At 38.6% G+C, this 19,290-nt stretch overlaps 1 protein-coding gene across 1 annotated transcript; it reads left to right on the top strand.

Moving 5' to 3' along the window:
- The first annotated feature begins 1,805 nt into the window (after positions 1-1,805).
- On the top strand, positions 1,806-19,233 carry impg1b (interphotoreceptor matrix proteoglycan 1b). Its single transcript, XM_067480910.1, has 18 exons — positions 1,806-2,372; positions 5,323-5,538; positions 6,368-6,534; positions 6,641-6,669; positions 6,941-6,975; positions 7,099-7,145; positions 7,273-7,422; positions 7,921-7,979; positions 8,262-8,461; positions 8,539-8,919; positions 10,057-10,661; positions 11,017-11,106; positions 15,344-15,563; positions 16,006-16,216; positions 16,984-17,169; positions 17,284-17,464; positions 18,024-18,107; positions 18,573-19,233. Exons 1-18 carry the CDS (start codon positions 2,306-2,308, stop codon positions 18,633-18,635), a joined length of 2,991 nt encoding a protein of 996 aa, XP_067337011.1. The 5' UTR covers positions 1,806-2,305; the 3' UTR covers positions 18,636-19,233.
- Positions 19,234-19,290: the final 57 nt, after the last annotated feature.

Raw genomic sequence — 19,290 nt, 5'->3', positions numbered from 1 at the left:
TATATTTACACCATAACTTAAGCCATAGGAAACAAGTTGAAAATTGGTGAAGTGGCAATTTAAGTTTTTATTTCTATGTTTAAGAGTGGTTGACATTTAAACAGGTTTGCTTTTTACAGTTTAACATCTTTGAACAGTTCCTGGCTTGATTGCCTTTCTCTATATGTTCAACCAAATCACTGCTTGGCAAAGCATATGTCACATTAAACTGAATCACTAGAATCATAATAGACAGTTACAAAAAGTAAGAAATAAAATATTAAATAAAACAATGACTGAGCATGTGAAACAATGCTTAATGGCACCCATCACATTAACACTTGCTTAATGGCTCCAGATGGATGGATGAAGCAAGGGTGTCTTTTGCTTTGCCGGACTCCACCAGCCACCTCTGTCCCTAATGAAATAACCCTTTCTGACAGATGGCAAGTAACACGTTCCCTCTGTTGCATAATTTAAAGTGACCTCTCTAATTGCACAATGATTCAAGTCATCAGGTGGTCGGAGAAGGTCAAGCTTGTCTAAATAAAATCCCGGTTGAGACAGTTTGGTTTATCTTGGGGAAAAATATCAAAGTGAAGCGAAAATATATAGTAAAGCTAACAATACACCTTTTTAATGAACAACTACAATTCAAAAAAACAAAAAACAAAAACAATGCAATGATTTGCAAATCTCATTGACCCACATTTTATTCACAATAGAACATAAACAGCATATCAGATGTTGAAGCTGAGACATTTTATCATTTCATGGAAAATATTAGCTCATTTTCAATTTGATGGCAGCAACACATCTAGCATCCCCTCTTCTTCTAACAACCGTCTGTAAATGTCTGGAAAGTGAAGAGAGCAGGTGTATTTAAAAAATAAACAGTAGTTTTTATCAGTTTATAAATACAATATACTTGATTTTATAATCTCTTGAGAGATCAGACTGCCATATAATATAAAGCCTTAAAATATTACATTGTGACCCTTTGGTGATTCAGGTTGAGTGAATACCTCAATGTACTTGTTTTTATTTTAACTTGAGCTGCTGACTATAAATATTAATTAATGGAGAGAAGTAGCAACTAGCTGGTAAGTAAATCGTGACAATGTCTGCCCCCTTGTGGCCACAGCATCTAATCAAGATGGTTTTAATGTGTCATGGGATGTTTTATCCCAATCATTAATACAATGTTCACATACTATAACTGGGTCAGAAAACTGCATCAATGGATTATGTTGTTCTTGCAGAGGCTTATTTTGTTCAGTAAATTGTTTAAAAACCAGCAAGGGCAGCTAATCCTCTTCACAGAAAGACCTTCCCACCCCGATACACCATTACAAGAGGGGTCACAAAGCCTGTTCTCATTTGGAGCTATATTCGCACTGGAGGTGGAAAAACAACTGCAACGCCAAAAAAAAAAAACGCCACTTCAGGAAGTGCTGTTGGTTTCCTTTGTCCGTCAGCTAATGGAGGGAGAAGATTAAAAAGGTGACTCTCCAGCAGCTACTACACAGAGAAAAGAACCAGGGTCAGATGTTGACATTGCTGTACAATCAGAGAGGACTGAACGTGGGTATGCAGCTAGAAGTCACATTGTTTGACTGAAAGATGGGTTTACAATGGAAAGCATTGTAATCCGGCCTCACTTGGCATCCTGAGAGGCAGTGATTAGCTGGGAAAAAAGAGGAGTCTAAACTGAGATGGAGAAGAGGGGGACAAGAACACAAAAAGAGGCAGGGCATCAGTAATCAACTTTGGGGGGGGGGTGGGGGGGGACAGCGGGGAGTAGTTATCTGGTCTGGGCTGGTTGACAGATCCCCAAGTTAGTCTGTCTGACAGATGAGGGTCCAGAAGGCGGCTAACAGGATGAGGCTGGGCAGCCACGTGGCCATTCAGGGATTACATGCAGCGAGAAGAAGGTAACGAGATTAGACTCAAAACGGAGCCTGCTTTTTTAACCTTGTCACTGTTGTCACACTGACAGCATAGAAAGGAAACACCTGAACTAAATTTCCATCTGCTCCCTGACGCTCCTCCTTCGCTCCCTCAGCTCATCCATCCATGTAGCTACCTCGGTTTTCTACAGGGAACCAAACCAACTGCTTTTGAGGAACTAAGCTGGAGACAGGAGTGGACTAGATTCCCTCCGCTGGTGCGCGCTGAAGATCTTAACAGCACAAGTGAGGAAACTTGTGCACAAGCTGCCATGAGACTTGAGATAAAGAGGTTCTGGATTTGATAAGTTATTGTTTTCAACAGTCTCTTTACAAATGACGACTTCAGGCTTGAAAACCACATAAATTGGCCCATCATGCTTTTAAAGTCAGGAATATTCATCACCTTGTGTCTATTTAGCCTCCAAGCAAGTCAAATCAAAGGTAAGACTCCTTTTGGCTGGGATCTCTGTTAACATTTTGAGACTTTTCTTTCAGTTATTGGTTTTGTGTTGTTACTGGAGAAATAACTGCTGTTTGTATCCACACAGCATATTTCAGTAGTTGAATGTGCATAATTCTCCTCATAAACTAAGTTACAAATATCTAACTACTGCCCTATTAGAAAGAACAGGTGCAATGATGTTCAATAAATACTAGGCAAGTATGTTTATGACCTTTTCCTACATCTGCCTGACTTTCTGTTTAGTTGACAAAAGATTATCATTTGATAAGGAGTTCTTCCTGCTTATTTCCAATCATGGGGTTCTATTGCATGAAAGGAGATTTGGAGAGTTGGTAATCTACTCCAAGGGCAACACATTTGTCCAGTTAAACATGTGATTTGGTGTCCAACAAGCACTCTCTGGAAACCACAAAACAATAGCTATACCTCATAAATGTCTTTTAAGGTTTATTCGATGGAAATTAAACAGACAGAGGCATATAATGATGTACACTGAGGAAAATACCGTTGTTTCATCTGTAATAACATTTGCATCCACACTGGTTGTCTTCTTCAGTGTGATGTGCCCGGGTGAGCTCATTATCCGGCAGGAAACAAAAAGCATTCTGTTCCCAGTGTTGCAGGATGCTAATCTTTTCTGGCTCGTAATTGTGCTATGAGGCCCTTTTTAGGACCCACTCTCTCCCTCCTCTTGCTCAGGGCCTCATGTCAGCGCATGTGCTAGTCAAGCTTTCTGAAAAACCCATTTAAAAGCTGTTTTGGTGGTGTGACTAATAATGAAAACACATGATTTGGCCAAATTTCAGGCTATGCTTCTGACCTACTGGAATATTTGGAAGGAGGCAGTTTGTTCAGGGAATTGTCTGCCTGACAGTCACTAAAGAGGGATGTGTTGGCCCATACGGCTACTTGCTGTAATATCAATGCCCACACATTCTTTGCATGTTCTTGGTGTCAGGCCAAATTGGGTTTGAGGAAAACAATATTGTTCATTGTAGAGGTTATTATTCAAGTGCAATAAAGTGATTAAAACCTTTTCCCTTTGTTTTGTTCTGCATTTAATTCTAATTCCTACTTCATGACTAGTAGCAAAGGCAATATTATTCCAACTTTCATCCAGAATCTTCAACAGTGCAACTTCAGTTATGTAATATGTGATAGTTTTTGTTGCAGATCGCCTGTGTTGCAGTATATTCGCTTCTAGTGACGATTTTGTTACACAGTGTAACACAGTTACACAGTGATTCTGTCTGGATTGTTCCTGTTTTATGATGTCACTTTTGTTTTGCGCAACATCGGTGCAACATGCTGCTCAGCTCAGTTTTCCTACAGAAAATGAGGATTTATTTACAAAGTTCAACCTTGTCTATCTTCCCTGAAGTGAAGCATCTCCATCTAAACATCACTGAAGCTGTCACATTATTTACATTCACTTGCTCTTTTTTATTTTTTGTAACCACCTTTCAGTTTTCTAATCCAGAGGAGGCATTGTTTATTATTTGGGTCTGTTTTGGGGCTCATAAATCTCAGCTTATTGTCTTAAGAAGTCCTCTGAGGTTTACCACCTGGCACCACAATGAGTTTCTTTCTTCCAAAATAGCTTTATTGAATGTGCTTGACTTCATCAGACTGAGGACTGGTACACTAGCGTGTGCAATGGTGCAGAATTACCTTCCTTTAAAGCCTCACCAGGGTATCTGACCTTGTTTTTTTAACTAAGATGACCAGAAAATTATCATCTGTGAGGCATTTTAGTGATAGAATTTATAGAAATGAGCCTATTTTGTGCTATAACTTAAATAAAGTATACTACGTTCACTCACATCCTTTCTCAGTTGTAGTCCACATGCGTGCATGTCTGCACATTTACACCTGAATGCTATTCCGTCCAAATACGGCCACTGCAGCTGCAGTGATGAAGTGTAAATCAAGCTGCCCAAGGGCATCTCAGCAAATGTCCCTTAGGGAATAGAGTTACTCATTTGCTTCTTACTATTTTAAATCAAAAACGTCCAGTCACAAACATGCACATCTTCAAGCACAGACATTTTCAAAAAAGCTCAAATAACTCACTGCACTTTCTCATATAGTGGCAACACAGACTCTCAGCTACATTCAAAGTATAATATTCATCTGACTCTCTCCCAATATTCAAAAAACTTCTGAAAACTGAACTCTTCCGCATCTTCCTATGCACTTAAATCTCTTAATAAAAATCTCGTGAACTGTGAACACTTTTCTGATGGGACTTTGCTTTGATGTTTTCTCCTTGACTTAGATTTTTGCTTGCCTTGTACCTCACTTGTAAGTCGCTTTGGATAAAAGCGTCTGCTAAATGACTAAATGTAAATGTAAATGTAAATATTCCTTTCACTGTGAAGCCAAATGTTATTAGTAAGCTGTGGCAGAGCATGCAGTTACCTTTCAGTGAGAGGGCTGGATAGATGCCATGATGGATTAAGTATCTGTCAAATTAAACACATCTTAGTGACAGTTGACAACAACTCCCTGATTTGTGGAAATACAAGTAAACAGCTATTTCTAGGCCAAAAATGAAAAAATTAGCAAAGTATTTTGTCAACTATTTCTGTAAACAAGTCAACATCAGGTTAAAATTTCTGGACCAAATATTTATGAATTTACTACAACTTTAGGCTCCATAAACAGCCAACATACGAGCTTTTGTTGTTGTACTCACACTGTGAATCATAATCAAGGATCTAACACTAACTGCTCAACTATTTTTAAATACAGTCAGTCAACTGCTGAGCGAGTAGTACAAAAGAATTATGCAGTTTTATTTTTTGTGTTGTTATCCCTCTTACATAATGGTCCACAACATTTCAGCTACCAATCATACTTTTATGTTCACTGAATAAATGTGACATTTCTTCCTTAACGTCTGAATTCACTTGACTACTCTTGCAGATCTACGTGAACACGGCTTTTCTGGACTCAGGGATGTGAAATATCGGCACTTTCTAGAAGCCTCCAGACCAATCAAACACACCACATATGTCGGAGCAGAGAATGATGGACATCGGATGAAGAGGTCAGCGGTCTTCACCACAGGGGTCAAAGTTTGTCCACAGGAGACGATGAAAGCGGTGATAGGCAGCCATCGGGCCTATTACAAACTCAGAGGTAATGGAAGACAACACTGACTTTAGAGATACACACAGAAATATCCTTGATATAATGAAATACATAGAAATGTGCTCTATTCAATACAGACTATGGATGATTGAAGAGGCTAAGGCTGCCACTTTGACTGTTAAAATTGGTTGATACCACAAATTGTTTCACGACAACTGAGGAGTTGCATGATTTTACATCAAGGCAGATTAATTTGGCCTATTGGAGACAATCACATTGCTGCAGAAATGAGTTTATCAGAGAATAAATTTCCCAGAGGGACGAAGATATTGGACAATCTGAAGCTTGTACCATCTACAGTGGAGCATAAATCTTTCTGTAGCTTCAGGGGGTCTATAGTACAGTATGTGCTTATGATTATAATTTTTTAGAAACATGTCACAGATATTTACATTTAGAGGCATCCTTTCCCAGTTACATCATGTTAAATCTATTTAGTAATTTATTGCGACATCATGGCATTGCAGTCTTACAAGTAGTCAGATGTAACACTGCACTATTTTTTTCTCTGAGTGAAATAAAATACTATCATATAAAATAATTCAAATCACATCAAACTCCCTGCATGCAAAGATGCATAGATCGATAACAACAATCCTCTTTTTATCTGTGGTTATTTGATTTCCCCATGCTGTAATTTCCATCCTGTCTGTCCTCGTCTAATATATGAAATACCCCATCTAATCATCCTTTCTATTTATTCTGGTTTAATATAAAATCACATCATGTCTCATATTCATACTTTATGTGTGAGATGCATTTTCTTTAATATTTCTGCAAAAATTCCAAATAAAACATCCTTGTGATATCTCTTCAGTCTGTCAAGAAGCCATCTGGGAAGCTTTTCGGATCTTCTTAGACAGGGTCCCAAACTCTGAGGAGTACAGGGCTTGGGTTTACACCTGCCAGCATGAAAACCTCTGCATGGACGATCTGGCCCAGAACTTCAGCAGCTCCCAGGAGCATCTAGATATGGTAGCCAGAGTGAGTACTATTACACAACTCCACTTTTACAATAGGTTTGTGCAGCGTGGTTGCTGTCAGGTTTGTGTAAATCTCCAACAGCCGCTACCTTGTTTCTTATTTTCAGAGAGTAGCCGAGCAGGCTGAAGATGAAGGGTATGTGCAAAAATCTTTCTTAATGTTAAATGTGTTTAATGTCTTTCAGTCTTATCTTTAACAGTACATTTTTAACCAAAATATGATCACTAGAAATGTTTAACATTGCCACATGGTAATTAATAAATATTTATGTAGCATTTTCATTTCTTTCAATCAAGATAAAAGAGTTTTAAGCTTATTAGGGAAAAAAGTATAAAGGTTTTTGACGAGGGATTTAGTAAAGCAAATATCCATAGATGTCCAACTAAATTCCAAACATTTTTTTCAGGGCTGTCACGGGAACCCCAGAGACAGGAAGAGAATGTGAGTTTGACGTTAATTCCCCCATATGTTAAATGAAAGCAATTTATTTATCAAAGGAACTTAACTCGTGTCCCTGCATTTTCATAATAGCATTAGAAAATAGTTTTGTCTGTTTTGTCTCAGGCACCTGGACCCCCCCTCTGATTCTGCTTCCAACAGAAGCCGGTGCAGTAAGTCGCCCTGCCAAAAATAACCATGTTTTCCCGAGTCACTATTTTTAACTTTTACTTAACATCTAATATATGAAATCTGTTGGCACTAGTATAGAAACAGTGTTATTTGGCTTTTATTTCCCAGATAATAGAGGATCCCAACATGATAAAAGAGAATAATCAGGAGTACATTGTTGAATTCAGTGTCACAGTCATGGGCCCCACGTACAGCGAGTTGCTCAGTGACCCTGAGGCTCCGCATCACAATGACATCACTCAGGACCTCACTGACAAGGTGAACGTTTACAGACCCTTATGAGCTTTCTACCTTCTTGCAAACACAGAAAGTTCCTTGATAAACATGTTTTATTTTAAAATACTTATTGCTCAGCCTCCTCTTAGTGGTTTATGAGCATTTCCTTCTCATCCCTGTGCCTTTTGTAAAGATATATATATCTAAATTGCAGTAATTTAACTTTTCTTTCTCTATGAGAACACATTACGCAAAGGTAAATTTTTCATGAGACAAGGAAACAGCCCTGCAGTGAAGCTTGTGACAATGCAGCTGTTTTTAAATAATTCAGTGGATTTTGTTTGGTTGTATTAGTGTGAGATGTGGGAGAAGTTTCTCAACCATTGGAGCAGAATTTGTAATTTAAAAATCACCAGATGTGGATTGTTTTATTTCATGGGACAGCAAAGCTCAGTCCAGCAAAACAAAATCATTGAAGTGAAATGCTCTTGTTTCTTTGACACGAGTTTCATTTTGATTGTCTTTTTTTTCTTTTCATAGATGCTTCATGTGTTTGAAAAAGTTCCAGGATTCAAAGAGATTCGTGTTTTGGGATTTCGGTTGGTTTGAATATGTTTTATTGAAGGTTTTATTAAAGGTTTGGCACTGTAATTCATTTTTGTAATAATGAGGATTTCTATTTTGCAAAAGCAACAAAGTAAGTACATTTATAAAAGACATTTGTCATATTTTTGCTCCTGATGTGGGTTTTATTGCTCGAGTCTCAAGAGAAACCACAACATCTTGTAAAATGTCCTCTTCTGGAATATGACTCAGAAATCTATTACCAGTGAAGTCTGTCTGCTTTGAGGGTTTCTGACATTATTTCTTGTGTTTATCAGATCGGAGGATGTGTCTATGCGATACGCTGTGGTCTTTAATGGGGAAACAGAACTCAGCGATGATCCCGAGGGTCTGGAGGAGTCTGTCACAGAGTCAGATGAGGACGTGAATGCACCTAAACTAAAGCACATTATTGTAAAGGCCTTAAAACAGGAGCCGTCACTACCACTGGACATACATACGCTCAGCTTTGAGGCTGGTAAGAATAATATCCACATTTAAAAGAACCTTGCCCAGAACAGAAACTATATAAATGCTTCAACTCTTCCTTTTCAGTAACCACGATTTATCCAGTTGCTGAGCTCGGCATGAACCCTGTTGAGAGTGTATCGTCTGAGCACGACACCACGCAGACCTCAGCAGAGGAAGGCACTTCAGGACAAAGTTTCCTCGCTACAGTGGCAGGGATACAAAACACCCTGGAAGCTTCTGGAAACAAACCAGCAACCCCTACCTTTGTGCCTTTCATCCCTGACACCATCCCAGAGGCCATTTCTGTTCTCACTGATGAAACTCCTGTAATGGCAGTAACAGAGGAGTCCGCAGAAGACCCTGCCCTAACAACAGACACAAACCTAGATGCTACCACACAGCAGGAAGAGGAAGGAGAGTTAGAGGTGACTGTACGCGAGGGTGGAGGTGAACACGTGACAGTCGGTAAGACTACTTCAAGTTCAACATTGTTTGCAGAGCAGGGTGTTGACGTTTTATCGGAAGAGACAAGTTTGTGAACCGAAAGCTTTATTGATTAACCAAACATTAGATTGTGGTGCGGAGCTTCTGGAAGATCCCAAACATCATCTCAACCCGTTCTTTGTCATCACTGTCTGGTTTCTGGTTTGATGGTGGAAAAGTGGTGGGAAGGTTAGCTCATCGTTGTTATAGGACGCAAAATACCACAGACTCAATGAAAAAGTCAGGAAAGCACGTTTTAAGCTTGAATGACTAGATAATGACAAACAAGGGAGACGTTTTGTAATTTATCTAAAAATTATTGGGTAATGACAGTTTTTCTATTTTATTTACCTCCTCAGACTTTTTAGTCACATGTTAATGTCGCTGGACTGACAAAATAAAGAGTGACCTATTTTTTCCCCCACCTCTCATAGGAAATAGAAACGGCAGTACAATTAGACTTGGTTGTTTGATTTTTCCTATGGAGATGCTCCCTGCTGAGGCAATACATCACATTAAAGCCTATTAACAAGCAGCAGACTGCCTCATGGTCGAGTCATTACCAACTCATGCTGTGCTGCTAAACTTTGTTCAAACCTGCACTGCTTCATCTTAAATTCTAGTGGAGTTTTTAAATATATCAAATATATGAGACGTGTATTTTATTTGAATCCCTTGTATCTGCATCTCTGATAAACAGTTGATGTTATTTGAGCAACAAGCGGGTCGGTTACAGAAGACACAGGTTCCCAAACTTTTGCCACACACATATGGTGAACATTGAGTAATTTTCCACTATAGATAAATCATAGGTATAATTACTTTAATATGTTTTCGTATTTATGTAGAAGAACAGAAAATTGTAAATTCTAGCTATGCTAAAGGGATAAGTTTAGTGTGAACAGCAAAATGGCTGCACTGGCCAACAGCATCAGCAAAAACACTGCACAAAGAATTTGAGTAACACAACCTTAAAGACGCAGTCAAATGAAATCTGTGAGATGTAAAATGCTGTGTTAAGCTACAATTAAAGTTTGTGCTTCTTTCTTTATTGCTGAAAATAATATAACTCCTGGTTGTAAAAACGTTAGTCTAAAACCTCTTTCTTAATGTATTTAGAACCTGAAGCAGCTGATGCCACCAATGAGAAGCATCCAGAGCTACAAAATGAGGACCTTCCCCTAGAAAGTCCAGACTCCCAGCCTGAGGAATTAATCACTGATACATCTGATGAGCTGACCAATGACTTCGCAGATCACCACACAGATCCAGTCTCCACACCATCATCTAATGTGGATACAGTGCAAGGCACTGAACCAGACACCGACATGGAACCTTTGCCAGCCCCTGAGGAGAATAGTGAAGCCCCTGAGGACACAGGACACAGTGGAGAAACCCCACTTTCAACAGACGTGCCTGCTGAGAGCTCCAACATTGAAGAGGATGTAGGATCCAGTCAAAACAGGACGGACTCGAAAGTGACCGAGCATCTGGAAGAAGAGAGCGGGAGCGGGTTCCCTTCAGAGTCTGATGAACGCCCATACGAATCCACGGCTGCACCGGCCATGAGACAAGCCAGCACCCCTCTGATAACAGCAGTGGATAAGAGCAAAGAGTTAGTGGTTTTCTTTAGTTTGAGGGTCACTAACATGATGTTTTCTGATGACCTGTTCAACAAGAGTTCCCCAGAGTATAAATCACTGGAGAATACCTTTCTGGAACTGGTAGGTACCCACGTTTTTTTGATGGATATCATGCTTCTTCATGCTTTATTCTCATACCTGGTTTTGTAGCCTGGGCAGAAATGTGTTATAGAGTTTTGTGCAATATCGATCTTGTCAATATGGGTATAAATGAACTTTTAGTAAACGTAAGCAGTCTTGTTGTCCTGCACAGACAAGGATACAGCAGGGGTTTTCTTCACAACTCCTTTTTAATTCAGAAAATGGCACTTACAGACAAAACATGTAATTGCTATATTTTTTATGTAATCTGCAGTATCTATTTATTTTTTTATTTAAAAGGAACTCCTGCATAAATATTAAGAAAAAGCTGGTCAAATCATTCTGTTTCACTTAGACACAGCACTCTGGGTCCAGAAACTCGCCAAACCCTGGAGCTTCCAGTAAATCTGGGCCTAGGAGACAGACAACTTTAGCCTCCATACCGGTATTCTTTTTTCCATATTGGAACCACATCTTCAATGCCTCCAAGAGAGCATGCGCTTTTGATTTTTGACTTTTCCTAACTAACCTTTCTGAAATGCAGTATCTAACAATCTGGGAGCCCCTAACATTTCTGAATGCCCAGCTTTAGTTTTTGCCTCCTAGCTTACGTTACTTCTTGATGCAGCTGTTTTTGTGGTTTTGCAGTATGTGTGAAGTTGGTTCTAATGCTGGGATGCTTGTTTAGACTGTTTTGCCTTACTGCTTTGAATTGTGCTAAAAGCTTATCTTTCTGAGAGAAATTTTTCCCCAAAGTTCTAGAAAACCAACCGAGGTAAAAATGGACAGTTCCCCACTTTGGGAAATAATCTTATAGTATTCCCTTTACTGCAGAAAGTTAGGGTGTGCTCAGACTGAAAATGAAAAGAGTTTTGCATCATCTCACACTCACACATTCTCGCACTGATTCTCTGTGCAGTCCACACAATTTAGGACTACAAACAAGGGAAACCACCTGTCCAAAGGATAAGGAATAACCAGGTCTAACAGGGCTGGTTAGGCTTTTGTTAAGGTTAAGGTGGATTTGGTTGCCTGTTAATTTGTTCCTTTCCCTGTTTCCAGTCTTTCTAAATGTAGGAAAGCAATCAGAGGCAAGAAATGTGTGTTTGCTATTCTTTTCTACCCAAACATTCTAAGCAAAATGTCTGTTGTAATTGTTTTGTACAGAGAAGCTCTCTGCTTGCATAAATTAATGAGATGTTGCTCTGAATATGATTTGTCTGTCATAGACTATAAATTTGTGTATAGTGTGTACTTTCTAGTTTCCCAAAACAAATTCCAGAATATATTTTTGCACATGTGTGTTGTGTAATCTTCTGTACAGTATGTGTTACTCTGGCCTGTGTATTTGTGCATGTTTGAAGCCTTAAATATAAATGTGCAAAGCGGATAAATGATTACATGAATTACTTTGGAGGAGATTAATGTAAAACAGGCGTAGTAAACCTATTAAGACACACAACTTTAAGCATTTTGTGTTGTCTCCTACATGGTAGAGACAAAACTAGCCCAAGATAGTCTGAATCATGAGACCTGGGTCGGCCTTAGTCATTAGTTTGTGACTCGTGATAAGAAGCTTAAGGAATTGTGGTCAGTTCCAGCATCTCACACATTGTGCTATTAATGGTACCAATCTGCTTAGTGTGACATCAGTCAGGTTTGTGGCGACATCTGTATGCATGCTACAGCAGTGATAGTGTGTTCCTTACCTGCTGTTAGAGGCATATAGTCCTGTGTATCGAATGCAAATGGCCAATCGAATAAAATAGGTCACTGATTGGTCGAGGTTATATTGTTTAAGATAATGTGATTGTAAAACCAGTGCACATATTAAAAATGAATGCCAGATTATGTTGTTGCAATTGTAAATGAAAACGATGATGCATTGCTCTTTTTTTTGTAAGTAAGCGTATTACATTGGGGGCAGCAGGTGAAGACTGTACCTTTGTAAACCTGCAACTATTCGTGCACATCAGAAAAAGAAGCATCACTTAATAATCTTTATTTGGTTTCAAGGCTTACCCCAAGGTGGTTAGAGGGGACATATTTTTAGGCTTGTTCTGAGGTGCCCTGTGTTACGTAAAGGCCTCAGCCTCAAACTGAGAAGGTGCATCAATACAAATTGGATTTTGTGTTTGCTGCAGTGTCACGGAGAAGAGGAAATGTGAGCAGATGGACTTAGTCTTCTGAGACATAAGACTTCAGCGTTAAGTTAAATGGTTAATAATGTATTATATTTTGGTATTTTAGATGGTATTGATATTCACTTATTTATTACAAGCACACAAGAGTGAAAGAATGTGAAATACTGAAGGCCCGATGATTCATGCTATAATTTTGTTTTGGGAATTCTGAAACACAATGGATTGGATTTTTCCATAGAAACATATTTTGTAAATACATGTTCAGATATAGAACAATAAACAAGGGTCCATAATACAATGCAGTATGAATTCCTATAACATGCAAAAATACACAGTAATATAATATCACTCCATCTCCAACTTTAATGGTTGCCCAAACGGTGGTTTCTGCAGTTCTCCTCATTTATTAATTATTCCTGGCAAAACTAATGTGGTCAGAAGTTTGAACTGGTAAGTGTTTACTGTACACCATCTATTGTCAATAACCCATTCGGATATTTTCTTTTAAATGGGCTATTGAGGTAAAAACATTGAAACAAACATTTTAAACTTGTCCAAGCTGGCTTCTAAATTTATTGAAAAATGGAACATGAGGACATTTCAAAAAATATACTGTACATTACACGGCCCATTTAAATGGACATGTTTTGCTGGATATTGGACCCTATTAATGGCAATGTCCATTGACTCTCCCATATATGTATATATACATATGTATATATACATATGTATATACACACACATACAGATGTGTATATACGAACCATTAGCCTACTGTAGCATTCGGCTCTCATTGCCATGTTCCTCCATTACTCCTGTACCTACTGGTTTGTGAAGCAACCAATAAAATTGGACATGGAGGTTGTAAACAGTAAATCAGAAACATTTTCATTGAGATATAATATTCTGTGACCATTAATTTTTTGACTTCAGAAAAGGGCTGTTTCCTTGTGTTTTCCCAATCGAGAACCAGTAGATACATGTGTAACCACAGAGAAGTGAATGTGATAAAACCAAATGATGGTTGTGTTTGTTCCATGTTGAGGAGTACATGTATAGGCAACAAGGGAGTCTACCGCATCTCTGCTGTTCCTTTGTCCATAGTATAGTGAGGTACAGTACTGAGACGTGTTGTGAAGGGAATCAGCTTTCACCTTGTGTGGAAGGTAATAGAGCTACAGATTGAATCCACATGCTACATGTATACCATGACATTCTGCACTGAAACAAATGGATGACCAAACAGCAAGCTGTGTGTTCAGTAATACTGCAGGCTGCCCTATTTGTTCTGGATTTCGGACCATCTCTGCTATTTTCTCCAAGACTATTAGCTACAGGGACCTGGCCCTTAGTAAACTGTCTGCCAGTGATAAGTGAAGAAACCCGATCAGAGCAGAGCTCTTTAAGGCCTCTTATCTTCCTCTCGACAGCCAGGCCGGCCGAAGCATCGTAATCTCTTCCTCTCACACTGCAGTGGTTTGATGTTTGCCTCGCCTGTACTGAACATGAAGTGGCCGAAAGAAGAGCTGTTCAGATCGATGAACACTGGTCCAAGTCCGTAATCTTTTACTAGATTCGTTTTGCAGTTATTTGAACTGCAAGTCTGAGTGTGTGGGAAGATTTTTGTGCACCAGTGTGGAAAATGGCAAAACATTAGTTAAAATGTGGCAGCAACAGATTTGTTTTTACCGCACAGGTATTTTTTTAAATAGTCGTTGGTGGTGCTGTGTGTAAAGATAATGTCAAAAAGTCAGTCCCTCATTCGACTTGTTTTACAAACTATGTACAGTATTTACTGCACTTAGACTTTGTGGGACAGTGAACAGGATGAGGGGTAAAGGAGACACGCTTCACACATCAGATAAAAGCCTCCACCAAACAGCACATATTATAGATTTATATTCGACTTAGGTTTATCGTCATGCAAATCTTCTCTGACTGTCTGATCTTTTTGTTGTGTGTGTTCTCCCAGTTCTCTGTGTATCTTTGACTAGATTTAGCATTTTCCTATACTAACGCTTCTGAACTTAACCCTGATTGTGTTCTGGGTCTCATTACACAGTCAGCGCAGTAATAGCAGGATTTCATGCTTGCATCAAAATTTAATTATAAACTATTTACAGCATTCACGATGTAAAATGTGACCTGAATAATTCAGAATCAGCCCTGCTATGACAAAGTCAGTCCTGTCATCGTGGAAGTAAAACCGCAGGGTTTTTGTGCCCCCTGGGTTTCTTCTCAGGAGGACACAGGTAGTTAATGACACTTGACAAAGAAGTGAATATCACATACTGTAATTTCAAAAACCTGCATATCAAATTGAAAATTATTGTCATGATTTCCTCTTTATCCTGCAAGACAAAATCCACCTTTATTTTATAGTTGCTTTTCAGAATACTCTATTCCTATGTCCTGATCAGCAACTGCACAGAGAACTAATTGTTTAAATGAAAAATTCAAATAGATGAATAAACTGATGAATTACAAAGTGTTTCACTTTCTCTGAAATTAATTTGCTTTCCCTCTCATTCCCCACAGCTTCTGCCCTATCTACAGTCCAATTTGACTGGTTTCAAACAGCTAGAAATCCTCAACTTCAGGAATGGCAGTGTTGTGGTAAACAGCAGGATGAAACTGGACAAGCCGGTACCTTATAATGTCACAGAAGCTGTGCACTGTGTGCTTGAAGACTTCTGCAACGCTGCTTCTAAGCGGCTTGACATTGAGATCGATAGTCGCTCCTTGCAAGTAGAACCAGGTGAAATAGGTGCTCACGCAATTGCTGTTGTGTTGTGTTTTTCTCGTGATTATGAAGAAAATTCCATGTTGTGCAAATGAAACATGACAATCCTGGAAGATGTGATGACAGGGTGCAGGTGCCTTTTGCAGAAATAAACCCTCAAAATCCATCGCGCAGTGACTTACAGTATGTTCATTTCTGCTCCAAGGTCAGACTGTATGTTGACAGAGCACATCCTCACTCCAAGCACATCTATTTGCTTGGATGAGTTCATGATTGAACATGACCTTATTAAACTTAGTGAAAACATTCATTCAAACCCACCAATCAGCCTTAAATTTCTCCTATGAATCTATAAGAAGTGAGACACTTAGATGCTGCATTAATGTTAATATGCTATCCCCTCCTCTGCTACTCTGTTCACATGTGCTTCTTATCTTCTCTCCTCTCTTGCTTTCAGCTGACCAAGCAGATCCCTGTAAGTTCCTGGACTGCAATGAGGTTTCACACTGCGTGGTAAACAGTTGGACCAATGAGGCAGAGTGTCTGTGTGATCCAGGTTACAGCACTGTGGACGGCCTGCCCTGTCAGAGCACATGCACTTTGCAACCAAACTACTGCTTGAATGATGGCGTGTGCGAAATAATCCCAGGGCATGGAGCCACCTGCAGGTACACACAAGCTGATGAATGAAAGCCCACACAAACAGCATAACCTTAGGTTGCACTTACACAGCAATAATCAGTAAAAGTATAGGCCGCTAAAAGCTTGGATTGTCTATACTATTTTAACTTGCAAAGACTTAAAAATATTTTTCTTATGTATTAATAAAGCAAAGTCAAGCAGGAACTGCAGTGAAAACCCTTTTTTTTATGGTGCATTTAGTGACTTTCAAGAATTGAGCATTTACTCAACACAGAAAAATTCAAATTGAAAGTAGTAGTGTGTTCTAGCAGCCAACTTCTAAATACTTAGCTTTTTATTTTAGTTTATTTGGCACAAGTAACAGAAAGGTACAAGAACAAGTACAACAAAGTTCGGGACTTATATCCATTGTGAGCCTTTTGGTCTGGGAGATAGCTCACAATAAACAGTCCATCCAGACTAATGGACACAGCTTACTGCACTAATCTGCATTAGTCAGCTTAATGCAAAGTCACAGTTACAATGCATCGTTTAATAAAAACATGTTGAAAAAGGATGTTGGAGGAAAAGACAATGCAAATGTGCTTTATTTAAATTAGAAAGTTTGGGACTGTTACAACAAAACAAAAACAAAACAAATTTGATGTTTTAAGAGTGGCTCAATGGGTAGAGCATGGGTTGGGATACAGAAGGTCATGGGATCGAATTTACATTGCCTTTAATTGAATATTTGTGAATTCATATATATATATATTTTTTTTATTATTAATAATTTTTTTTTTATGTGAATCAGATGCCCTGTTGGTAAATACTGGCACTACCATGGAGAACGTTGCAGTGAGCTGGTGTCTATGCCAGTAGACCCAACACTTATTACAACCTGCCTCGTGGGAAGTCTCTGTCTGGTTTGTGCCGTTCTTGGCATTTTGCTATTCATCAACAAGAAATGTGTAAAGACCAGAAAGGCTGTAACTTTGGTGTAAGTATGAGCTATTGGTTTTACACGTTTGCAATAATTGATGTCATTTATAGGGTGTTTCCTGCTGTTAAATGTTTCTGTTTTTTACCCACCTCCACTTCCTTCACATTGTAGGCACACCCTTGCTCCCTATGCTTTTGAGAATACTTTGAGGGTGAACCCAGTGTTTGAGAATGATGATGTCTTAACTCAAGTGTCCACATTGGCGTGTACTTCAAGTTCAGCTTCTTCCCAATCGCAACAGTCTGAGCAAGAACATTTTGCCTCAATTGAAAATATACATCTGAGTATTGAGGTACACTGTGCCGTACAGCACAAGCGATTAACAGGTTAACCAGCTAACCACAAACCTTAAACTACAAAGTAATACACTAACAAACTCTCTTCTAAAAACTGTACAGTTCTTCTTTGTTTTGTGCTTAAAAGAGTAAATTTAGCCTCATTATTGACAATTTCTTCAAAAATGTATTTTAATATTACTTGGACATTGAAACAGTTTGATGGGGCTTTATTGGTATTTAAATGTAGATCAAAGTCACCGAGAGCCTTCATTGTTTGCTCAGTGGCCTTGATGCACCGAATCAAACTGAGGCAGTTTAAAGTAGAGATGATCCGCTGCTTTGAAGATGCTCAATAACAAAATCAAACAAAAAATCTATGACTTTAACACTAGGCTGTGCAGTAGCTGGTGGTTTAGTGCATGGCTTGAAGTGGAACCTAAAGTTCTCCCTTCTCTTAGTATAGTGCTTGCTTGCAGTTGCACCCATTATTGTCCTTAGTGTGCCTCTATGCCAACTATAATGTGCTAATGAGGCACAGCATAAACACTGTCTGTCTGCTCTCTGTCTCTACAGATCCCCAGACAACTCTACACAACAAGATCAGAAAAGTTAGTCTCAGAAATGGTAGACTTTCAACACTGTATACCACACAATGAGGTGAGGACCAAAGACTAAGTTACAGCCAATGACAAACTAAGCTAAGAAAATATGAATGTAACATTTTTTTAAGAAATAAATTATCTTTCTTCACTAGTTTTACACCTAATCGGAAACAGTCGGCAACAGCGTTGCTGTTGTTTAACAACTTTTAAATAAATTTTACAGCTTTATGATGAATATTCATTTTAATGTGCATGATTTTTTTTCATATCACAAACCAAATTGCTGTTAAGGTTTGCACATATAGAAAAACCTTCAATCATTTCCAAGAAAAAGGTCATGAGTACATGGATTTTGTAAATCAGTGATGTACAAGTTTGGTGGTGTTTGTGTGGTGTACAAGGACAGAAAGAAAACTGACTTGATATTAACAATGCAGAAAACATACAGTGGCATTCTATGATTTCTCTTGTATTTATCATTAAATGAGCCATTTGTCATTCTTCTTATCGTCTCTTCTAGACGTGGCGATGGCCAAATGAATACAGAACATGTTGTCTTTTAAGGGCATCAGATAATGAATGAATTTCAAGTAACAGTTCTTTAATGACACCTTGTTCATCTGGGGAGCAGCCAGCACAGTGACAGTGCAAAACACAAGGAAGCAAAGAGTGACACTGCTGTTAAACTGTGTATGGGACACGGATGTGCAAATACAGGTACAGTAGAGCAGTGACTGAGATTATTTGTTCATAGTGGTGAAAGTGTCTTGTTAGACAGAGAGCTATGAATATTAAGGTTGTCATAAAGTGGAACATGATATTTATTTAATGGTAGGACCATTTCCTGTACCCTTGATAAAGGTTGTTCTTTCCTCACAATGAGGTATTTATTATTCACAAACTGCTACACATGATGGTATCATTAGCTGTTTTATTTTTATTTTTAACATTGTCTTTTCCCAAAAAGAGAATGAATGTATAAGCTGTCAACTTTGGTCATAACATATTGTTTAATATCTTGGCTGCTATGCTCTGTATCCAGTTTGTCCTATTCAAAACATATTTCCCCACTAATCATTTTTCCCTTGAGATTTGGAATTTATTTCTTTTTTGTACTTATTTTACAAGCAAATAATAAAATGTTTTTTTGCATTAAAAAAGGTTTGTTTGTCTATACAAACCAGCGCTGTAGTAAAATCAAGAATACCATTGCTTCTTATTCATTGATGCTGTGTGTG

Source organism: Channa argus, chromosome 16, assembly GCF_033026475.1.
Source record: "Channa argus isolate prfri chromosome 16, Channa argus male v1.0, whole genome shotgun sequence".
NCBI classification, from domain to species: domain Eukaryota; kingdom Metazoa; phylum Chordata; class Actinopteri; order Anabantiformes; family Channidae; genus Channa; species Channa argus.
This window is presented reverse-complemented; position numbering and strand designations above follow the sequence as displayed.